This window comes from Haliotis rubra, unplaced genomic scaffold (assembly GCF_003918875.1).
Source record: "Haliotis rubra isolate DU_JTF1 unplaced genomic scaffold, ASM391887v1 Scf326, whole genome shotgun sequence".
NCBI classification, from domain to species: domain Eukaryota; kingdom Metazoa; phylum Mollusca; class Gastropoda; order Lepetellida; family Haliotidae; genus Haliotis; species Haliotis rubra.
The window spans coordinates 708,471-725,892 of NW_025766998.1; the positions used below are offsets into that span (position 1 = coordinate 708,471).

Here is a 17,422-nt window from a genome sequence, read left to right on the forward strand (position 1 = left end):
AGTTGTGTCCCTTTGATGTGCCAGAACCCTACGATCTATGTTCAAGGTCTGCACCATACTCATGAGATTCATCAAAATGGTTTCAGTCCAGGACCTGCATCACCAGGTTTTTGTCCCCCGTCAACTGACATGCCATGATATAACACGCCCATGATATAATGCCATGATATAACATGCCCATGATATAATGCCATGATATAACATGTCCATGATATAACGCCATGATATAACACGGCCTCTCATGTCATATCATATATTATGAGCGATAAATTCTTTAAAAATTCTCAGAAACAGATCGGTGAGTTAGTGAGTTTAATTTTATGCTGCACTCACAATATTCCAAGAAATAGATCAGTAACAGGTATATCTTGTTTTATTTGTAGGCATAATATCAAAATATGCTGGAACTATCTGTATTAGAAAGCAATACCAAAACTGATACACATATCCATTCATTCATGATTGTGTTTAAACATGTAGAAGAGTTCATTCAGCAGTTTTAATGTAATTTGATTGGTTGGCTGGCTTGCTGTTTAACGCCGCACTCAGCAATAATCGAGTCTGGACCAGACAATGCAATGATCAACATCATTATCATCAATTGGGATACGATGTCATTTGAAGAGAGTCTCTCCACTTGTCAAGGTGTAGATGGTGTTTGACCTTAGTTTAGACAATCCCAGTGTTATGATCAAAGAAGGAATCAAGGGTAGACTCTGTGATTAGTTTCTGATCCATTATCACCTTCTGGAAACTTATATTTCAACACATATTTTTTATAAACTTTATTAAATTTTCAATACTTGTAGCTTTACTTTTTCTACTTAATGTAGGATACGGTTTACATTTTACAAAACAATTTCTTTTATGTTTCAAAAGGTATTTTAAGTTACTTAAGGGCCTTGAATATCTGTAAAACTGAATGAAAAAGATTGGTCCAATCCAATTTTAATCAAGTCCAACTTTTAACGCAAGACGTATGGAATGTGTTATCCAATCAAAGCGCCTGCTTCACCCTACATTCTTCATTGTGTATTTCTTCTGGCATCAAGTGTAAGTCTCACCAGTTCCAGATTGTCTGCATATCTAGTCTGGGAGATACTGGCACTGAACCAATATTGTCCTTCACATCTTGGAATGCAACTGAGACTGAGCCAATCAGATGGCATGTCTAACAAGGTGAGATCCTGCTTCCCTCACAACCTACCTCATTAATTAGATCATCACTACAGTCAGGAGACAAACATCAGAGTTCGTTAGAGACATCTTTAAACACTGCACGGTAACACTGTACGACAGGATGATAACTTGGCTGGATATGTTGCACCAGGGGATTCTGTTGTAAGGAAAACATCTGCTCTCTACACTTTACCTTGCAACTGGCAAACAGACCTTAGACATAACATGATTTTTGTACCAAAAGAATACCTCGTAATTGTACAAAATTACATTGTGTGATTACTGTAAGCAGTTCCAAAACAGAATCAGAATTCAACTAGCAAGTTTACCTTGGAGAAATAAATCTGATAAATTTTCAGGCAAATGGTTTCCTTTATTCTCAATATTTAATTTCTGACGTAATCTTTAATCAAAGGGGAATAATTTTACTGGAGTATATTCTCTCTATGCTATCAGTTGATCTAACATTTTTGTTGAACCCAATGAACTTTGATCATGTATTTATGCATTTATTGCTTTACTTTATATGCTTGTACTCAATTATGGGAACATATAAAAAGATTTTTTTTAAAAAAAGAAAAAAAAAGTTTACCTTGGAGAAAGCTGGGTTTTTTAAACAAAAGAAAATTCACAAACTTTAATAAATGTAAAATAAAAGAAGGAAAAAGAAATTAGGTGAATTTAAAGGGGTACCTGATGCATCGTAAGTTTTATGCCTCTTTCAATACTGAAATTCCAGCCACCATAAGCTGTTTCTGTCTCCATGTATCTGAGATACTGAAGCTGAGTTGAAAATCACTTTATTGGCTACCTATTTAATTAGCAGACACTAATTACCAAATGTGATTAGAGCACTGACATTACTGGTATAATTCCATTATTCTGATTGCTGTGTTTCCCAGGGGAGGTAACAGCCATTTCATCACAATTTCACGGCACAAACAAACAAGATGGCATTGAGACCAGCATCAGAAGTTAAAACAAGTTTCATCTGCTACTCTCACCCGCTGAAGACATTTCTGAGTTGCTGCAATTCTTTCTGCAGTGAGTGGTGAGTGAGTGAGTATGGCTTTATGCCACTTTTAGCAATATTCCAGCAACATCATGGCGTGGAACACCAGATATTGGCTTCACGCATTGTACAAATGTTGGGAATCAAACTCGGGTCATCGGATTGATGAGCAAATGCTTTAACCACTTGGCTACCCCATCACCCTCTTTTTTTTCAGAATGGACTTAATTTATTTCTATTTTTCAAACTAATGTTGAAATGTTTCAGGTACCAAATTCTTCAGTCTGGAATGAGTGATGAAGTTACACATAGCTCTGACCAATCACAGGCAATTGTTCTTGACTTGTCAGTCACATGGCTGCACAGGTGAAAGCTCTGGTCAGTATGAAAAGTATCAAGTTTTGATAGAAGGATTAGACACAGTGTACAGTTCCTGGAAAAGTTATCAGAAGATATCATCTCAGAACTCTTTGTAGCAGCAGCGATGTCGTTCCTTATCTGTCAGGGCAGTCTCACCCCAGGTGTGTTTATCTTACAGGATAATTGGTGCGTCAGGTAACAGGTACAATTCATACAATACCTTTGACCTTCACCTTACCACCCCACAAGTCGACTGATAATGTTCATCACTGCCACAGAACTTGTGTTTGGTGGGCATAGAAACAATACCACATTCCAAAGATCTCTATCTCGTCTTATTCAAACTAGATCTCCTTTGACATGTCATAGTAAAAAGTTCTCCATTAAGGCGTTGTTGGTCAAAGGAACATCTTCATCGGTTGGCTAGGTTGGGGGAAGATGATTAAAAAGAGGATTGGGTGTCTGGCTGTGTAAGCGTGATTGTATCCCGGCAATATTTATCATTCTTCGTGTTATCAAACCCTGATTTACCTGTCACAGACTCAGATATTGATAGCTGCAAAAATATAACTGACACCCCTCAAACATTCTCTCACTCCCAGAAATACATTATATTCACTCTTTTCTTTAGTCATAGCCACAGAAATTTTGCTCTGACATAAAAATGCCAGTCCGACCATGGGGACTGCTCTGAAGCCATATGACATGCTACAAGTAGGTTCACAGACTGGCCAGCATTAGGAAATATATCATATTGATAGAAACAAGCACTACTAAATTGAATAGGCCCTGTGAGATGAGCAATTCAAACCCTGATGATAATCTAGACTTACTTCATTTAGCCTTTACATAACAGAAAGGGCATGCTGGAGGAAAATAATATGGTTGAGGAAGAGTGAGACGGACTAACTGGCCAGTTGGATGGTGCACCTTACACAGGAGTCAGCTCCATTCATCCAGCCCTGACATAACAGGATCTATGGGTGTACCCGCCTCAACTCTGGTGAAATGTATGCACAGTCCCGTTTTGTCTTGGAGGGTTCCAATGGTCGTGTATTGATGTAGAGATGTATAACGGTATCATCTGCATGAAGCTGGTGTACGTGCAGGGCTTGTCTGACGTGCGCATGTTGGGTGGATACTTGTAGGGACTCACAGGTTGTCTGCTCGTGTTGGATGAGCATCAGGATATTTCTCACCATAAGGTTATCATAATAGATGATGATGATGATGATGATGATGATGATGATGATGAATGAGTAAGCATGATGAGACACAGATGAATCTACTTCTTACATAGGGAAGGAAGGCTGAACCTTTGCATGAGGGTGTGTGTAAAACTGAGCAGTGTGTGTGTGCATACATGTGTGTGCAAGTGTCGAGCCATCCCATGGATGAAATCCTTACCTTGTTAGCTTGCTGACAGGGTTAACCTCTTTGGTCATATGGACAAGACGTCAGACTTCGGATCAGAAGGTCTGTGGTTCAAATCCCAGCATGAGACTCGGACATTTTACAGCCATTATACAAGCACTATGTGCAAAAGAGCAGCTTATGTGTGTAACTAGTCTCAACTTTACATAGGCGGTCATCAAGATACCATGAAAATGATACAGACACAGTAAAAATACTCCTGGCTGATCTGTCTGTGTCAACCCTAGGGTTCGAACCACCAGTCTATGTGCCGACACTGTCTCCACTGGGCCACAGACACAGTATACATACTTGAGATTAATTTCAAAGAACTTACTTCAACTCAGTAAATAAACATGCTATCTCTACTGCTTGAAACACACCATGTGTTTGAAGATTAAATCCTGAGTTATGGACACCAGCCTTTGATCAGGATTCCATCTTTACATGTAGCACCACATGAAAGTATCTCCCCAACAACTGCTGCAGGTTGTGATGGAAGGTCATAGGATCGGCATGGGAAGTATATCTAAAGAAATTCACAGAACATATTCTTACCATCAGGTTAAGATGGTGAGATATCAAAATGACACTATGGCACCTTCAAACTATCATGGAACAAAAAATTTGTTTCTTGTTACTTATTACATCACTAGTACTTAGGGCAACTTGATTTTGAGGAAATGGCATATAGGTTTATTGTGTTAAATTGTGGGAAGCTTGGTGTCCAGTTTCTTGAAGAATGATGATTGTTGTGTGCAGAATACACCATTAACAATCACTTCAGGAGAAACTGTTTGTTTTATTTAAATTTGATAAAAAGCTCCAGTGGATTATTTTCATTAAACTCTGAAAGACGTGTTTCATTAAATACAAAGCTTTTTCTAAACTTCATTCTGAAGACATAAAGAGGAATACGAACAGCTAACTAAAGACAAATTAATTCTGACATATGATATATTTGATAAATTGCTGAAACAGGGAAACACCCGTGATAAACAGCAACAAAGAGAGTGTTGTCACAGCACCTGGCTGGAACAACAAAAGCATGTTCCCCAGAGCACACTCCACACAGATTAACAGCAGCTGGCTGGAACAACAAAAGCATGTTCCCTTGCGGTGTTGTATAAACTCCATCTTCCATCTCAATGGAAGATAATCCAATGTATGTTGATAAAGTTGTAAATGTATACTTGTATGCTTCAGGTGTTGTATATAAAATGTATACTTCAGGTGTTGTATATCAAATGTATGCTTCATACTTCAGGTGTTGTATATAAAATGTATACTTCAGGTGTTGTATATAAAATGTATAATGTATACTTCAGGTGTTGTATATAAAATGTATACTTCAGGTGTTGTATATAAAATGTATATCAGGTGTCATATAAAATGTATACTTCAGGTATATAAAATGTATACTTCAGGTGTTGTATATATAAAATGTATACTTCAGGTGTTGTATATAAAATGTATACTTCAGGTGTTGTATATAAAATGTATACTTCAGGTGTTGTATATAAAATGTATACTTCAGGTGTTGTATATAAAATGTATACTTCAGGTGTTGTATATAAAATGTATACTTCAGGTGTTGTATATAAAATGTATACTTCAGGTGTTGTATATAAAATGTATACTTCAGGTGTGTACTTGTATGTATATAAAATGTATACTTCAGGTGTTGTATATAAAATGTATACTTCAGGTGTTGTATATAAAATGTATACTTCAGGTGTTGTATATAAAATGTATACTTCAGGTGTTGTATATAAAATGTATACTTCAGGTGTTGTATATAAAATGTATACTTCAGGTGTTGTATATAAAATGTATACTTCAGGTGTTGTATATCAGGTGTTGTATATAAAATGTATACTTCAGATGTGTCCTGGGTTGTTGTTAGGGTTTTGTTACACTAACACACAGGTTCAGTTCCTATATAAGTATTTCGCTGAAATCATTCATAAATCTTTAAGGTGCAAAATATTCCCACTTTACGCCACACTGCTGTCTTATAGTTAGCACTGCCTCATCATACAGCGACCATTCTCCCAGTGTCAAAAGTTTTAAGGGGGCAGTTGGGTAGCCTAGTGGTTAAAGCTTTTGCTCGTCATGCTGAGTGGGCTCGTGATGCCGAAGGCACGGGTTCAATTCCCATATGGGTACAATGTGTAAAGCCCATTTCTGGTGCCCCCACCGTGATATTGCTGGAATATTGCTAAAAGCGGCATAAAACCCAACTCTCTCACTCACTCACACAAGTTTGAAGGGAACCTTCCTGTTGTGAATTTCACTGAAGTTAGATCACATGTCAAACAGATGAAGTTAAGTCTGTGATGATTTTATTCCACTTATACTGTGTCATGGAAGTTTGGCTGTGGAGTCATCATTTCCCGATTTGATCATTTTGTAACTAAATATTGACTGATTGCTGATAAATATCAGAGAAGTAATTTTTAGTTATATGGCTAAAAAGTCCAAAAGAAATCCACATATTTAACATCATTAATATGACATATTTATGGATAGATTACTATTATAAACATATCATAATTTGGAAGCAGCCCATCAACAAAGACATAACTTCGTGTATTCTGTGTAAAAAAATATTTCATATTAATGATCATTAATAACTTTTCCATCGACGCTATTGTTGATTATCAATGTTTTTAGCCACACCCAGTGTGACAAGTTCTAACCACCATCTCCAAGAACTCCTTACACTGACATGACATCACATGATATCACGAGTTTCCCAGCCCCCGCACAATGAAACAAATACCCCTTTTTAGGCTGAAAAGATTCTCAGATGTCTACATTTTTTCAAACATTTTAGTTTAAAAAAATGTCAAGGGAATGCCTTCCGAGTCATAGCAATTAGGCTGAGATGTGTTGAGGTATGGTAATTTTGAGAAAGTTGGGCTTGAAGCCCCTTTGAACAGTACACCACAGCATCAGCTGATCGTGGGGGCAGAGCCTAATGGAACACAGGTGCTAGGCGTTAACTACTCCAGTGAAACCTCTGAACACATGCATGTGCTGACAGACCAGGAACCATAATCAGAGCTAGCCAAACAATGATAAGATCCTGGCATGCCTAAGGGAGGCAACTCTACACAGTGGATCATCAAGGTATGGTAAGTATTGTACCAGTAAGATCATGATGCAAGATGGTTCATGGCCGGGAAGGCTAAAATCGTGATGCTTCTCGGTTCAGTGAGCGTAGCCTTGGCGGTACTTGCAATGCAATGTTATGGCTGAATGAACACTCATCAAAATGTTGTTAAATATTATTAAGCATTGTACAGATAACAATAATAAACGAATCTGTCACGTATATACCGGTATTACTCAAAGTTGAGCACCTTCACCTTCTTTCAACTAAAGTTAATCTGTCTGCCTTCTTTGGAGGAGTGTTACTAACCTACATCTACAGCCTTGACCTAATGATTCTGCGGCAAAACAGCAAAACGAAAACCAAACAGTGATACTGCCTGTCAAAATTAGTTACAGAAATAGTGTAGATGACAATTTGTGATTAACAGATGTCTCCAACAGTTTACACCATTCTAACTCTCATTTGCTAACATCAGTTCTAATTATGGTGACAATTAATTCTTTAGTGTTTACTCATCAATATTTAATGAATTGAAAGAGGATTACTTCTGAAGGACTGTGAACAGTTAGAGTAGCCCTATAGAGAGTCAAATTACATCCATATAGTTTGATCACTTCTAGAACAGCTTCTGACAAGTGGATATGATCGGTTCTCAGGCAAGTGGGGATCTCAGAGAATGAGCTTTCCTATCAATGATCCAAGATTCTGTCTGTTTAAAGTTAATGTACAAGTTTGTTGTTTTATTTGTAAAAATAATCCAGGTATCTCAAAACTGGCATCTGAATACATGGAGCTGCAGCGTGATAACATGTGGCAAGACTTGGATCACAGACAACAAACCCATCAGGAATCACTGGCGGAGTAACTGACTAGCTTGGTTGAAATCTCTAAGTACCAAGACTTATGCAGACCTGCTTTGGGATAAATTTTTGTCAGCAAATGCCAGAAAACATTCCACATTTGAATTTCCAAATTTCTCAGAATTTGTAGGCTTAAACAAACATTAATATTCATTTGATGCATATCTATATTTTTTCACTATATTCCTGTGAAGGGCAGTTTGTTTGTATTCCAAGATAAGTCATAATCTGGTGCATATCAGAGAAGTATAGGACGAGGAAAGATCATACTTCACTGGCCCTGCAAAATATCAAAATGCAACAAGATAATAACAATTATTTACATAGCGATCTTTGTGTGACAAGAGATAATAAATATCGTGAAACTTTTTGTGGCGGACTTTTAACACCTTCATAACTGATTCCATCATATTCATGTGCATTAAATAAAGAATAAATTATCTGAGATTTGCAGCTAGCCAGTCGGGATAGCTTTAACAATATATTACTGGCCTGATTCACAATCAGCTAGCATTTGGCTAGTGGGCCAGTAGCTATTTCGAACGCTGGTTAGAATCCTTGCATCCTATGTACAGCATCCTATGTACCATCTGAAAGTATCACAATCCAGACCCCGACTAGACAACAAGCTGGGACACCAGTAATACACCTCCCCCAAACATGAGCCCACCTCTCCTTTCACTCACAGATACATACACAATCAGCTTTGAAACTTGAAATTCCACAAATCATCTCCTGACCAACTTACCCCCTTTGACATATTGCAGAATCAGACCCTTGAACAGCCAGGTATAAGATGACACAGGTGAAAAGTCTCCGTGTTATGACAGGTGTGTGATGGAGCTAGAACGATGACCCTCCAAAACCCCCTTCACTTGTAACCCTTCAGCGATCCCTCAGTATCTACATACTGCTAGAACCACTATCTTATCTACCCCTTGTTACAGATATCTTACATCTATGGTTGCCCCTTGTTAGAACCTACAGGTCTTATCTACAGGTAACTCTCTTATACGTTTATTATCATGCCTCTGTTAGAACCTACAGGTCTTATCTGCAGGTACCCCTCTCGTTAGTTTGTTATCATGGGTGGACTGTTATCTGAGTGTTGAGTTGACCAGATGGTTGTTTACAATGTTATCGCTGTAAGTATGTAAGTAAGGTGAAACTAACATGGGGAATCAGAGCAGGACGACATTAAGGGTTGACCTGCATCGTGTCTTCCCTGACTGGGACGATTGTTTTGTGTGTGGTGGTTGCACAGCATGGTCATGGTGGTGGTGTATGTGTAGGGGTTGCACATTTTGATGGTGGTTGCACATGTGGAGATATGTGTACATTTCATGATAGTTGCACAAGTTATGATGGTTGTTGCATCGTTGCACGTGTAGGGGTTGCACAGATGATGGTGGTTGCAAATGTGGTGAGTGTTCTGTATGTGGTGATGTTGCACATGCAGCTGTGGTTGCACATGTGTGATAGTTGCACATGGTGTGGTGATGGTTGAGTGTGTAGGGACATTTCCAAATATGGCAGTTTTGTTTGTCATTTTACACTGCACTCAGGAATATTTCAGGTATATAACAACGATCTGAAAATAATATCAACCAGACAATTCAGTGACTGACATCATTAAGGATATGACAAACAATCTTCCATTGAACTGTGCATAGCGGATGAAACTTTCCCTCCTGAGCGAGGTAGCCTGTTGTCTCGTGTCTTTCCCAGCATCCCCACGTCTTTTCTTCCAACAATCCCAGTATCTCACCAACAGATATACCTGTCACCTGTCGCTCACCTGTACAGGTAATTCTAGAACTGACCACCTGTGTACCTGTCCTGAATACCAGCAGGTGCCCCTCCATCACAGCAACACAGAGACATAAACCCATGTACTGGACATAAAGAAGCTACAGGTGCCCCTCCATCACAGCAACACAGAGACATAAACCCATGTACTGGACATAAAGAAGCTACAAGTGCTCTTTGTTCTTCACTTTACCATAGCAGACAACTGATTAATATGTGAGAATGTCACTGCTATACATGTGAGGCGTATACCTTAAACCTTAATGTGCCTTAAATGTAAACCTTAATGTGTTCAGGCATTCAGACATACACAGTAACGTCTACCTGAAACACGGATGAAGAAAATCAGAGACATATATAATCTTGGTTTTTATAAGAACCTCTTTTGTTATGGTTCTACTTAGAGACCTCTGTCACAATGTCTTGGTTAAATTGATCATGGACCTCCTGTAATCTGGGTCCTCTTTTAGACCATTTACCAGTGGAGTCTTGGCTTTCAATGGGCGTTTTTAAATACTAGTAAGCAGCCTAAAATGTTTACTCACATTAAAATAATGTTTATTCTTGTAACAAAGTCTGTCATGTTTGAGTATTTTGCTGATGTTGGAGTACCCTTCAGATGAATGATTTTAGACTCAGTGAGAAAGAATGTTGGTGTTATGGCTTTAACCACTGTTTGATATTTGTTCTCATGATAATTACAACTCAGGAATTCAGCCCACCTAGCCCCACCCAAGCCTCAAGCCCTAAGCACTGACCCCTAGTGGCGGTACTCCAGTCCTCATTAAAGGGAGACAATGCTGCTGCTCTGATACCAATCTCAGCTCAGATCTGGAGGTTGTTCAAATGAGACATTGCTGACATCACAAAATGTACATACAGTATTTTCTTTCAATCACTTGTGTCAAATTCAAAAGAACTGCCATATGTCGGTTTGTAAACTCTCTAAGATTACCAGGTGACTCATCCGTGTCACATTACCCTGTGTCCCCCCTACCCTGCCCCTTGACTTGTAGTCAGTCTCTGATCCACGTGTTTGTAAAGGTTTACCACCTCAATGGCCTCCTGCACACAATGTCAGGCACATATCTCGCCACAAGCCAGTACAAAAAGTCTCCTTCAGAACAACATTTCCACTTGAAGGAACAGAAGTTCACCAACCGTGTTTTCAGATACCAGTAATACTATCAGTTGTTAGCTGACTTAGTCAGCCATAAAGTAAAACCATTCATGAAAATATGACCGTTGAAAGCAGGAGAAAGAAAATATTTGTAAGGACGAAGTCAATTCAGAAAAGAATCTACCTTCTTTATTTTGTGGCTGTGACATTCAATATTGACTTACACACTTTACAAAACATCCTTTGTAACAAAACTAAGGAAATTTGAGATGGAAAGGGTTAATGAGGTTCAATGTCAGTTTCAGCAACAGGGGGGACAGGAAAGGGGTTAATCCCGTGTGTGTGGAATAGCACTGTCAGGCTCTGAGCTACAAACTCCACAGCCAAAGCAATAAAAACATGGATACATCAAGAAAAATATATAGTCTACTTTTGAAAGAAGTGTTTCTTTATTGTTTCACTATAAATATGTCACGGACTGACAGGCCTGAGCTTACCCACCATAAGATGGGGTTAATGTTTAAGATTATTGCTGGTGTATAGTGACAGTCATGTGTGTGTGTGTGTGTGTGTGTGTGTGTGTGTGTGTGTGTGTGTGTGTGTGTGTGTGTGTGTGTGTGTGTGTGTGTGTGTGTATTTACATGTGACTGCTAATGTCAACTTGCAGTACTGGGATGAGACACCATTCTCAGCCTTAAAACATGTTACATTGGGATAGCACTTTCTCAGGGTTGAGTCCGACTTTTTGGGGTTGAGTCCTGACTGACTGACTCACTGAGTTTGGTTTTACGCCGCTTTTAGCAATATTCCAGCAACATCACGGCGGGGGACACCAGAAGTGGGCTTCACACATTGTGCCCATGTGGGGATTCGAACCCGGGTCTTCGGCATGACGAGCCAACGCTTTAACCATTAGGCTACCCCACCGGGATTTGAACCCACACTGTCAGAGACAGGCACCTAATCGCCAGCACACAAAGTCAGCCGCTTGACCCACTCAGCCCCTAAAAGTACTAGATATCTGTACTTTACAGAGAAAGTGTAATCTCAAATATAACATATGTTGCATTTGACCACTTCTAAATGGCATTGTGTAGTCAGTCATGCTACAGTTTATCATCAATCAACCTACCTAAGGCATTACATTTAAAATTTCATTAAGGTTCAGGTTAGAATTGGTCTTCAGCAACCCATGTTTGTCGTAAAAGGTGAGTAAAGGAATTGGGTGGTCAGACTCGCTGATTAGGTTGACATGTCATTGTATCCCAACTGTATAGATCTATGCTCATGCTGTTGATCACTGGATTGTCTGGTCCAGATTTGATTATTTACACAACGCCACCATATAGCTGGAATATTGTTTAGTGGCATTGAACAACAAACAAAAACAAGAAAACCCTGATACATTTAAAGATTCTTATAGAGATTAGAGAGATGAAAGTTTACATATGTCAGGATATATATACTGAGGAAGGAAGGTCTCTTTACATACATCTTTACATCTATCTGACACAGAGTGGTCGTATAGTACCACAAGCCATTCCTTCTGAGACAAACCCAACACAATAGGAAGAAGTGAACTCAGCCTTAACCTAAAGCCTCTAGGTCTGTGAACTCTTCAGGAAATCAAGACCACTTTTACCCTTTCATAAACATTGCCAGATCTGCCAGTCATATAAAGTCATATCAGCAAAGTGTTCTGACCAAACCTAAATATACACTCTCAAGAAAACAACACCTGGTCTTTCATATTCCACCTGTAGTCTGCCCTGGCATGACAGATGACCAACTGTGACATGGAAGATCTGTCTCTCCTCACCATATTTATAGTTCCACTTTTACTTGTTTATCATCTAGGAACAAAGAAACATTAAACTGACCACATTTGTGTGCTTTTCAAATATGGTTCCAGTTCTTCTGATTGTGCAGATATTTCCAATTCCAAACTTGAAATATCAAACCCATGTCCGGCAATGACATTTCCTAATTTGGTATTGAGTAAAATATCATAAATGCTTGGGAAATAAAAATAGATTTGATCAGTAATAATCTTTATCTTTATGTTGTGATAACTTCAGTACACAAGGTGTATGCTCGAAGTGTTAACATTACTATCCTGGTCAAGGAATCAATGTTCATTCTCAACTCACTGAGGAGTATATAAGCTGCTTGTGATGTGCTAAGTTAACAGTCATATTGTGCTGGAAGGTTAACGGTCACATTATCATCCTACCAGGTACCCATTCACTGCTTGGTGAACACAGACACATTATCATCCTACCAGGTACCCATTCACTGCTTGGTGAACACAGTCACATTATCATCCCTAGGTACCCATTCACTGCTTGGTGAACAGTCACATTATCATCCTACCAGGTACCCATTCACTGCTGGGTGAACACAGACATGTTATCATCCTACCAGGTACCCATTCACTGCTGGGTGAACACAGTGACATTGTCATCCTACCAGGTACCCATTCACTGCTTGGTGAACACAGGTATATTAGAAACAAAGGCACTTGTCCATATGTGTTACATGTGCTTCTATTTACCTTTTTTTCTTTCAATTAAAAAAAATTAAAATCATATGGCCTGAAGTCTAAAAGCCTCACCTGAAAACCACTAACGAACTTAGCACACAGCTCCTGCCTATTCACAGCAGGAAGCAGCTTCCATGTTTGAACTCAAGTCAAGGAGAGGCCATCAGTTATGTGCCCATCTGTTCACACAAATAATAAATCAAACATTCTTCCAGTGCAAAGTACTAGTTCCACAATTATCTTTAGGATAAGATCATAATTTGCAGGATTTGAGATTCTTAACTTCCCCCATTAAGAAATCCAAATGCCAGATCTTATCATCCATGACAGTAATTTGTAAAAGCATGCTGTGCCAGACTGTTTGCCATTTGTTCCAAATAATAAATAAAAAGCTGTTAATACATTTAACGATGCTAAGTAATGTAAGTTAGACTAAGTCAGTCAAACATTTCCTCCAGTAATCTACACAGTAACAGCCTAGGACTTTCTAATTGTCTATTGTGATTAATCGTTACCTTTGACATAAAACATTTTATAATGCAGGTAACTGGAGTGTTGCTTCAGCAAGCCAGTGAAGGAACCAGTTTGTCTTGGCTTGAGTATAATGAACAATGCCAGAACCCTGTGGGTATCCAGGGTTAGAACTGGTCCCAAGTGTGAGTGAGTGAGTTGGGTTTTATGCCACTTTTAACAATATTCAAGCTATATCATGGTGGGGACACTAGAAATGGGCTTCACACATTGTACACATGTGGGGAGTTGAACCCGGGTCTTCGGCACGACGAGTGAACACTTTAACCACTAAGCTACCCCTCTGCCAAACTGAACCAAAGGAAGATATGCAAGTCACAAGAGGCAACTTCATGCATCACTTAGTTGACTGTTCCATCACGTCCCTACAGTATGGGGTGTTGTTCATGACATCAATCACTGGTTTGTCTGGCCCAGGTTCATGACATATAGCTCAAATAATGCCAAGTGTTGCATTAAACAACAAAGTTTGTGAAAATAATTGTGTGAGAGTGCTAATTATGGTTATGACCCTTTGTGTACACTTCGATGCTTTAACCATATCATATTACAAACATTCATGAAGTTTTAATGTATATTTGACATCCCATCGTATACACCCTGTCTCATAGTATCACTGACTCGCACCAAAACAGCATTGAAACTACATCTAGGAGTCATGATGAATTTAGTCTGGACACGAAAATATGAAATGGAATTTCTTCCAGTGCGTCTGGCTAAGAATTCAGTCTTGCAGGTCAGTTAACCCTGTACCAGACATACAGGCCCCGACAGTAATGGGTGTTGTGGAGTAGGAACTCTGAGGAAGGAGAGGTGATCATGGCTGGCCACTCACAACATCAACATGTGGTATACGTCCATGATAAACACCTGTACACGCCCCCAACACAGGGGCACACCTCTGACACACTGTTGTGCAGCTACAGATGTTGGTAGTTATACCATGCTAAATACCATAGTGTTGATGGCCATATACTCTAGTCTTAGTGAGTGAGTGAGTGGATGTTTGTGTTTTGGGTGAGTGAGTGAGTGAGTGAGTTAACAATCCTGCAGCTGTTCACATTCAGGGCAATGTCTATAGACTTCTCTTGTTGTAGCCTATGATATAGGTTTGGTAACGGTTTTAGGTATTTGTTATACTCTCTTCTCATTTGCATGTTGTTCTACACAGTAAATGACAGTGGAGCTGAGTTGTATAATTGTAATGACTTCCCAGTGTGTGGCAAGGAGATGCATTAATTGCTGACATTTAATGTTGCATTTCCACAATCGCATTCACATAGCAACGTCTGGATGCTAAAAAGTCTTCTTGCCTCATTGTCAGGCAATGAAAGGTCAAAACGTAACCTTGAAATGTTGTTAAAGAAGTTGGTGTCTTACAACTTCTCAATCCATATCAAAATATCACAGCTTTTAAATGGCTGATCTTTACAGAAACATTTGTTAACAATAATACTAGAAAAATGTTTAATGACCAAGCCCCTTGACCCTCCCACTCGACTTGTTATAAAAATAATTAATTCAAACAAATTTGTTTCATGGCCTTTGTAGTTGTCCTGAAAATAAAGTGTTTTTAACAAACAAAGAAGTTAAAACAACATTCTCATTGGCTTGAATCTGTAATTGAAATCCCTCTTTCTTATCCCTCCACCACTTAACAGTAAATGGTTGTCCTTAACAAAAAGCAGTTCCTTTCTGTCTTGAATATTAGAGATTACAAAATATACATATAATAGCTATTACCTTGATATAGATAATGCATGTAACACTTATTCAGGTTAATGATTATCTTCAAATGTCAAGACACAACTATACAGAAGAGAAATCCAACACTCGGTGAGATGATTCCACGACTGTTGAATGCCCTAGGTCACCATGACCTGCCAGAAAGATCATTACGACCTTAGGTCATTTTGAATGGCAAACAATCAAATGATAATATAATGGCATGGTTTATAATTAAGATGATATTATGTCATATTTTTAATACAAACTGTTTACATACTTATATTTCAGCAACGTATAATTTATCATATCATAAAAGATATCAAATTTGCACCTGGGGTAACTGAAGGTTAATGTTTTAACTCAACACAGAAATTCAAAGCAAGGATAGAGATATTTCAATGAACATAAACAATTTATCATATTTTTTATTTTATTCATTTCAGGTTTGATGAAACCCCAGCCCTCCCTCCTCCATCAACCAGACCCATCAACTGTAGAAATGTCATTTCCAGAAAAAGAAAAGGCAAAAGGTTATTTTTAATACCAAGAAGACCCCTGATTTCCCACAGATTCTTAACTATCACACTTTGGCATTAGAAAATAACATGAAAGAAACAGAATCTCGGGTGATTGTCTGCCAGATGACTTCACTGTCATCCAACAACATACACAAACATCTCTTTGTTTCCTCATTTACACACAACATCTGGCCAAAACTACTGGTCCACCAAGACAGCATGGTGGATATACAGGGTTGGGGCTGCACATGGAATACCTTGTGGTCTGAACATGTTTAGCATTAAATACAGATTGCTAGCTGTACCAGGCATATATATGTATACATAGTTGGGGCTACACTGGTGTTATGTTGTAAAGGGAACATGTGTAACTTATCACAGAAATTTCAAACTGTAGACTGAACATGTATACAGAAAGTAGTTATTAAGGATTGGGCAGTCCTTGGTCATGTTATCTTGGAAAAGTTATATCAAAGAAGTTTCCTTTGGGAAGAAATTAGGAAAAAGACATACTAGTACATGAATTCAGGGAAAAACACACCAGAAATTGCTTTATATACATATTGAAGTTACCTGAACTTTTAAACTGTAAAATGGGAAAGGACTCACATTACAGTTTAAGATTGTAATTTTAAAGAAAGTTTAAAGTATATTTTAACCTCACATTGGCTATAAAATTTAAATTAAAAAATGAAAATGCAATAAAACTAGTAATCAGTTCATTCCATACACAGCTGTTTTATTCAATATATATTTGATTTGCAGAGAAATCATTTCCATTATAGTTTAATTTTGGAATATAATATAATATATACTATAATGATATAATAACAGTGTGGAGATGACCTGATCAATACCAGCACATACCATGCATGTATTGGGTCTGACTATATAGGTTTATGCTGTAATTCAGCCCAGGATATTGACCCAAACATACATTCCATAAATCACAACATCAGTCACCTATATTCCAATATGCATCCTTCCCAGGATCCAGATAAACAGATACTCGGAGATTTATTGTCACTTTGAGTTTACCAAAACCATCACAATTTTGTGAATTAAATCTTGAATATTACAGAATCCAAGAAGAGATTGTATTCATGAAACAATATATTGTTGAGGCTGACCATAGCCACACAGTATCAAGGAGACAAAACCAGATCGTTCTGAAGAAAATATGGAGGTCTGAGCAAGTCCACTACCTCACAGTATTGGAATCCCCGTCA

The 17,422-nt window shown here is 38.3% G+C and overlaps 1 protein-coding gene across 4 annotated transcripts in view; it reads right to left on the reverse strand.

The window, feature by feature from the left end:
* Window positions 1-17,422, reverse strand: part of LOC124283962 (dihydropyrimidinase-like) — a 139,203-nt gene that overhangs the window by 113,315 nt on the left and 8,466 nt on the right. The window contains exon 1 of one of the 4 annotated variants that reach the window (XM_046720011.1): window positions 8,694-8,720. The exons of the other annotated variants lie outside the window; for them this stretch is intronic. Within the exon in view, the coding sequence (XP_046575967.1) occupies window positions 8,694-8,705 (12 nt within the window). The 5' untranslated portion in view covers window positions 8,706-8,720. Of the gene's footprint in view, window positions 1-8,693; window positions 8,721-17,422 lie in introns of those variants that run through there. 4 annotated transcript variants of the gene reach the window in all.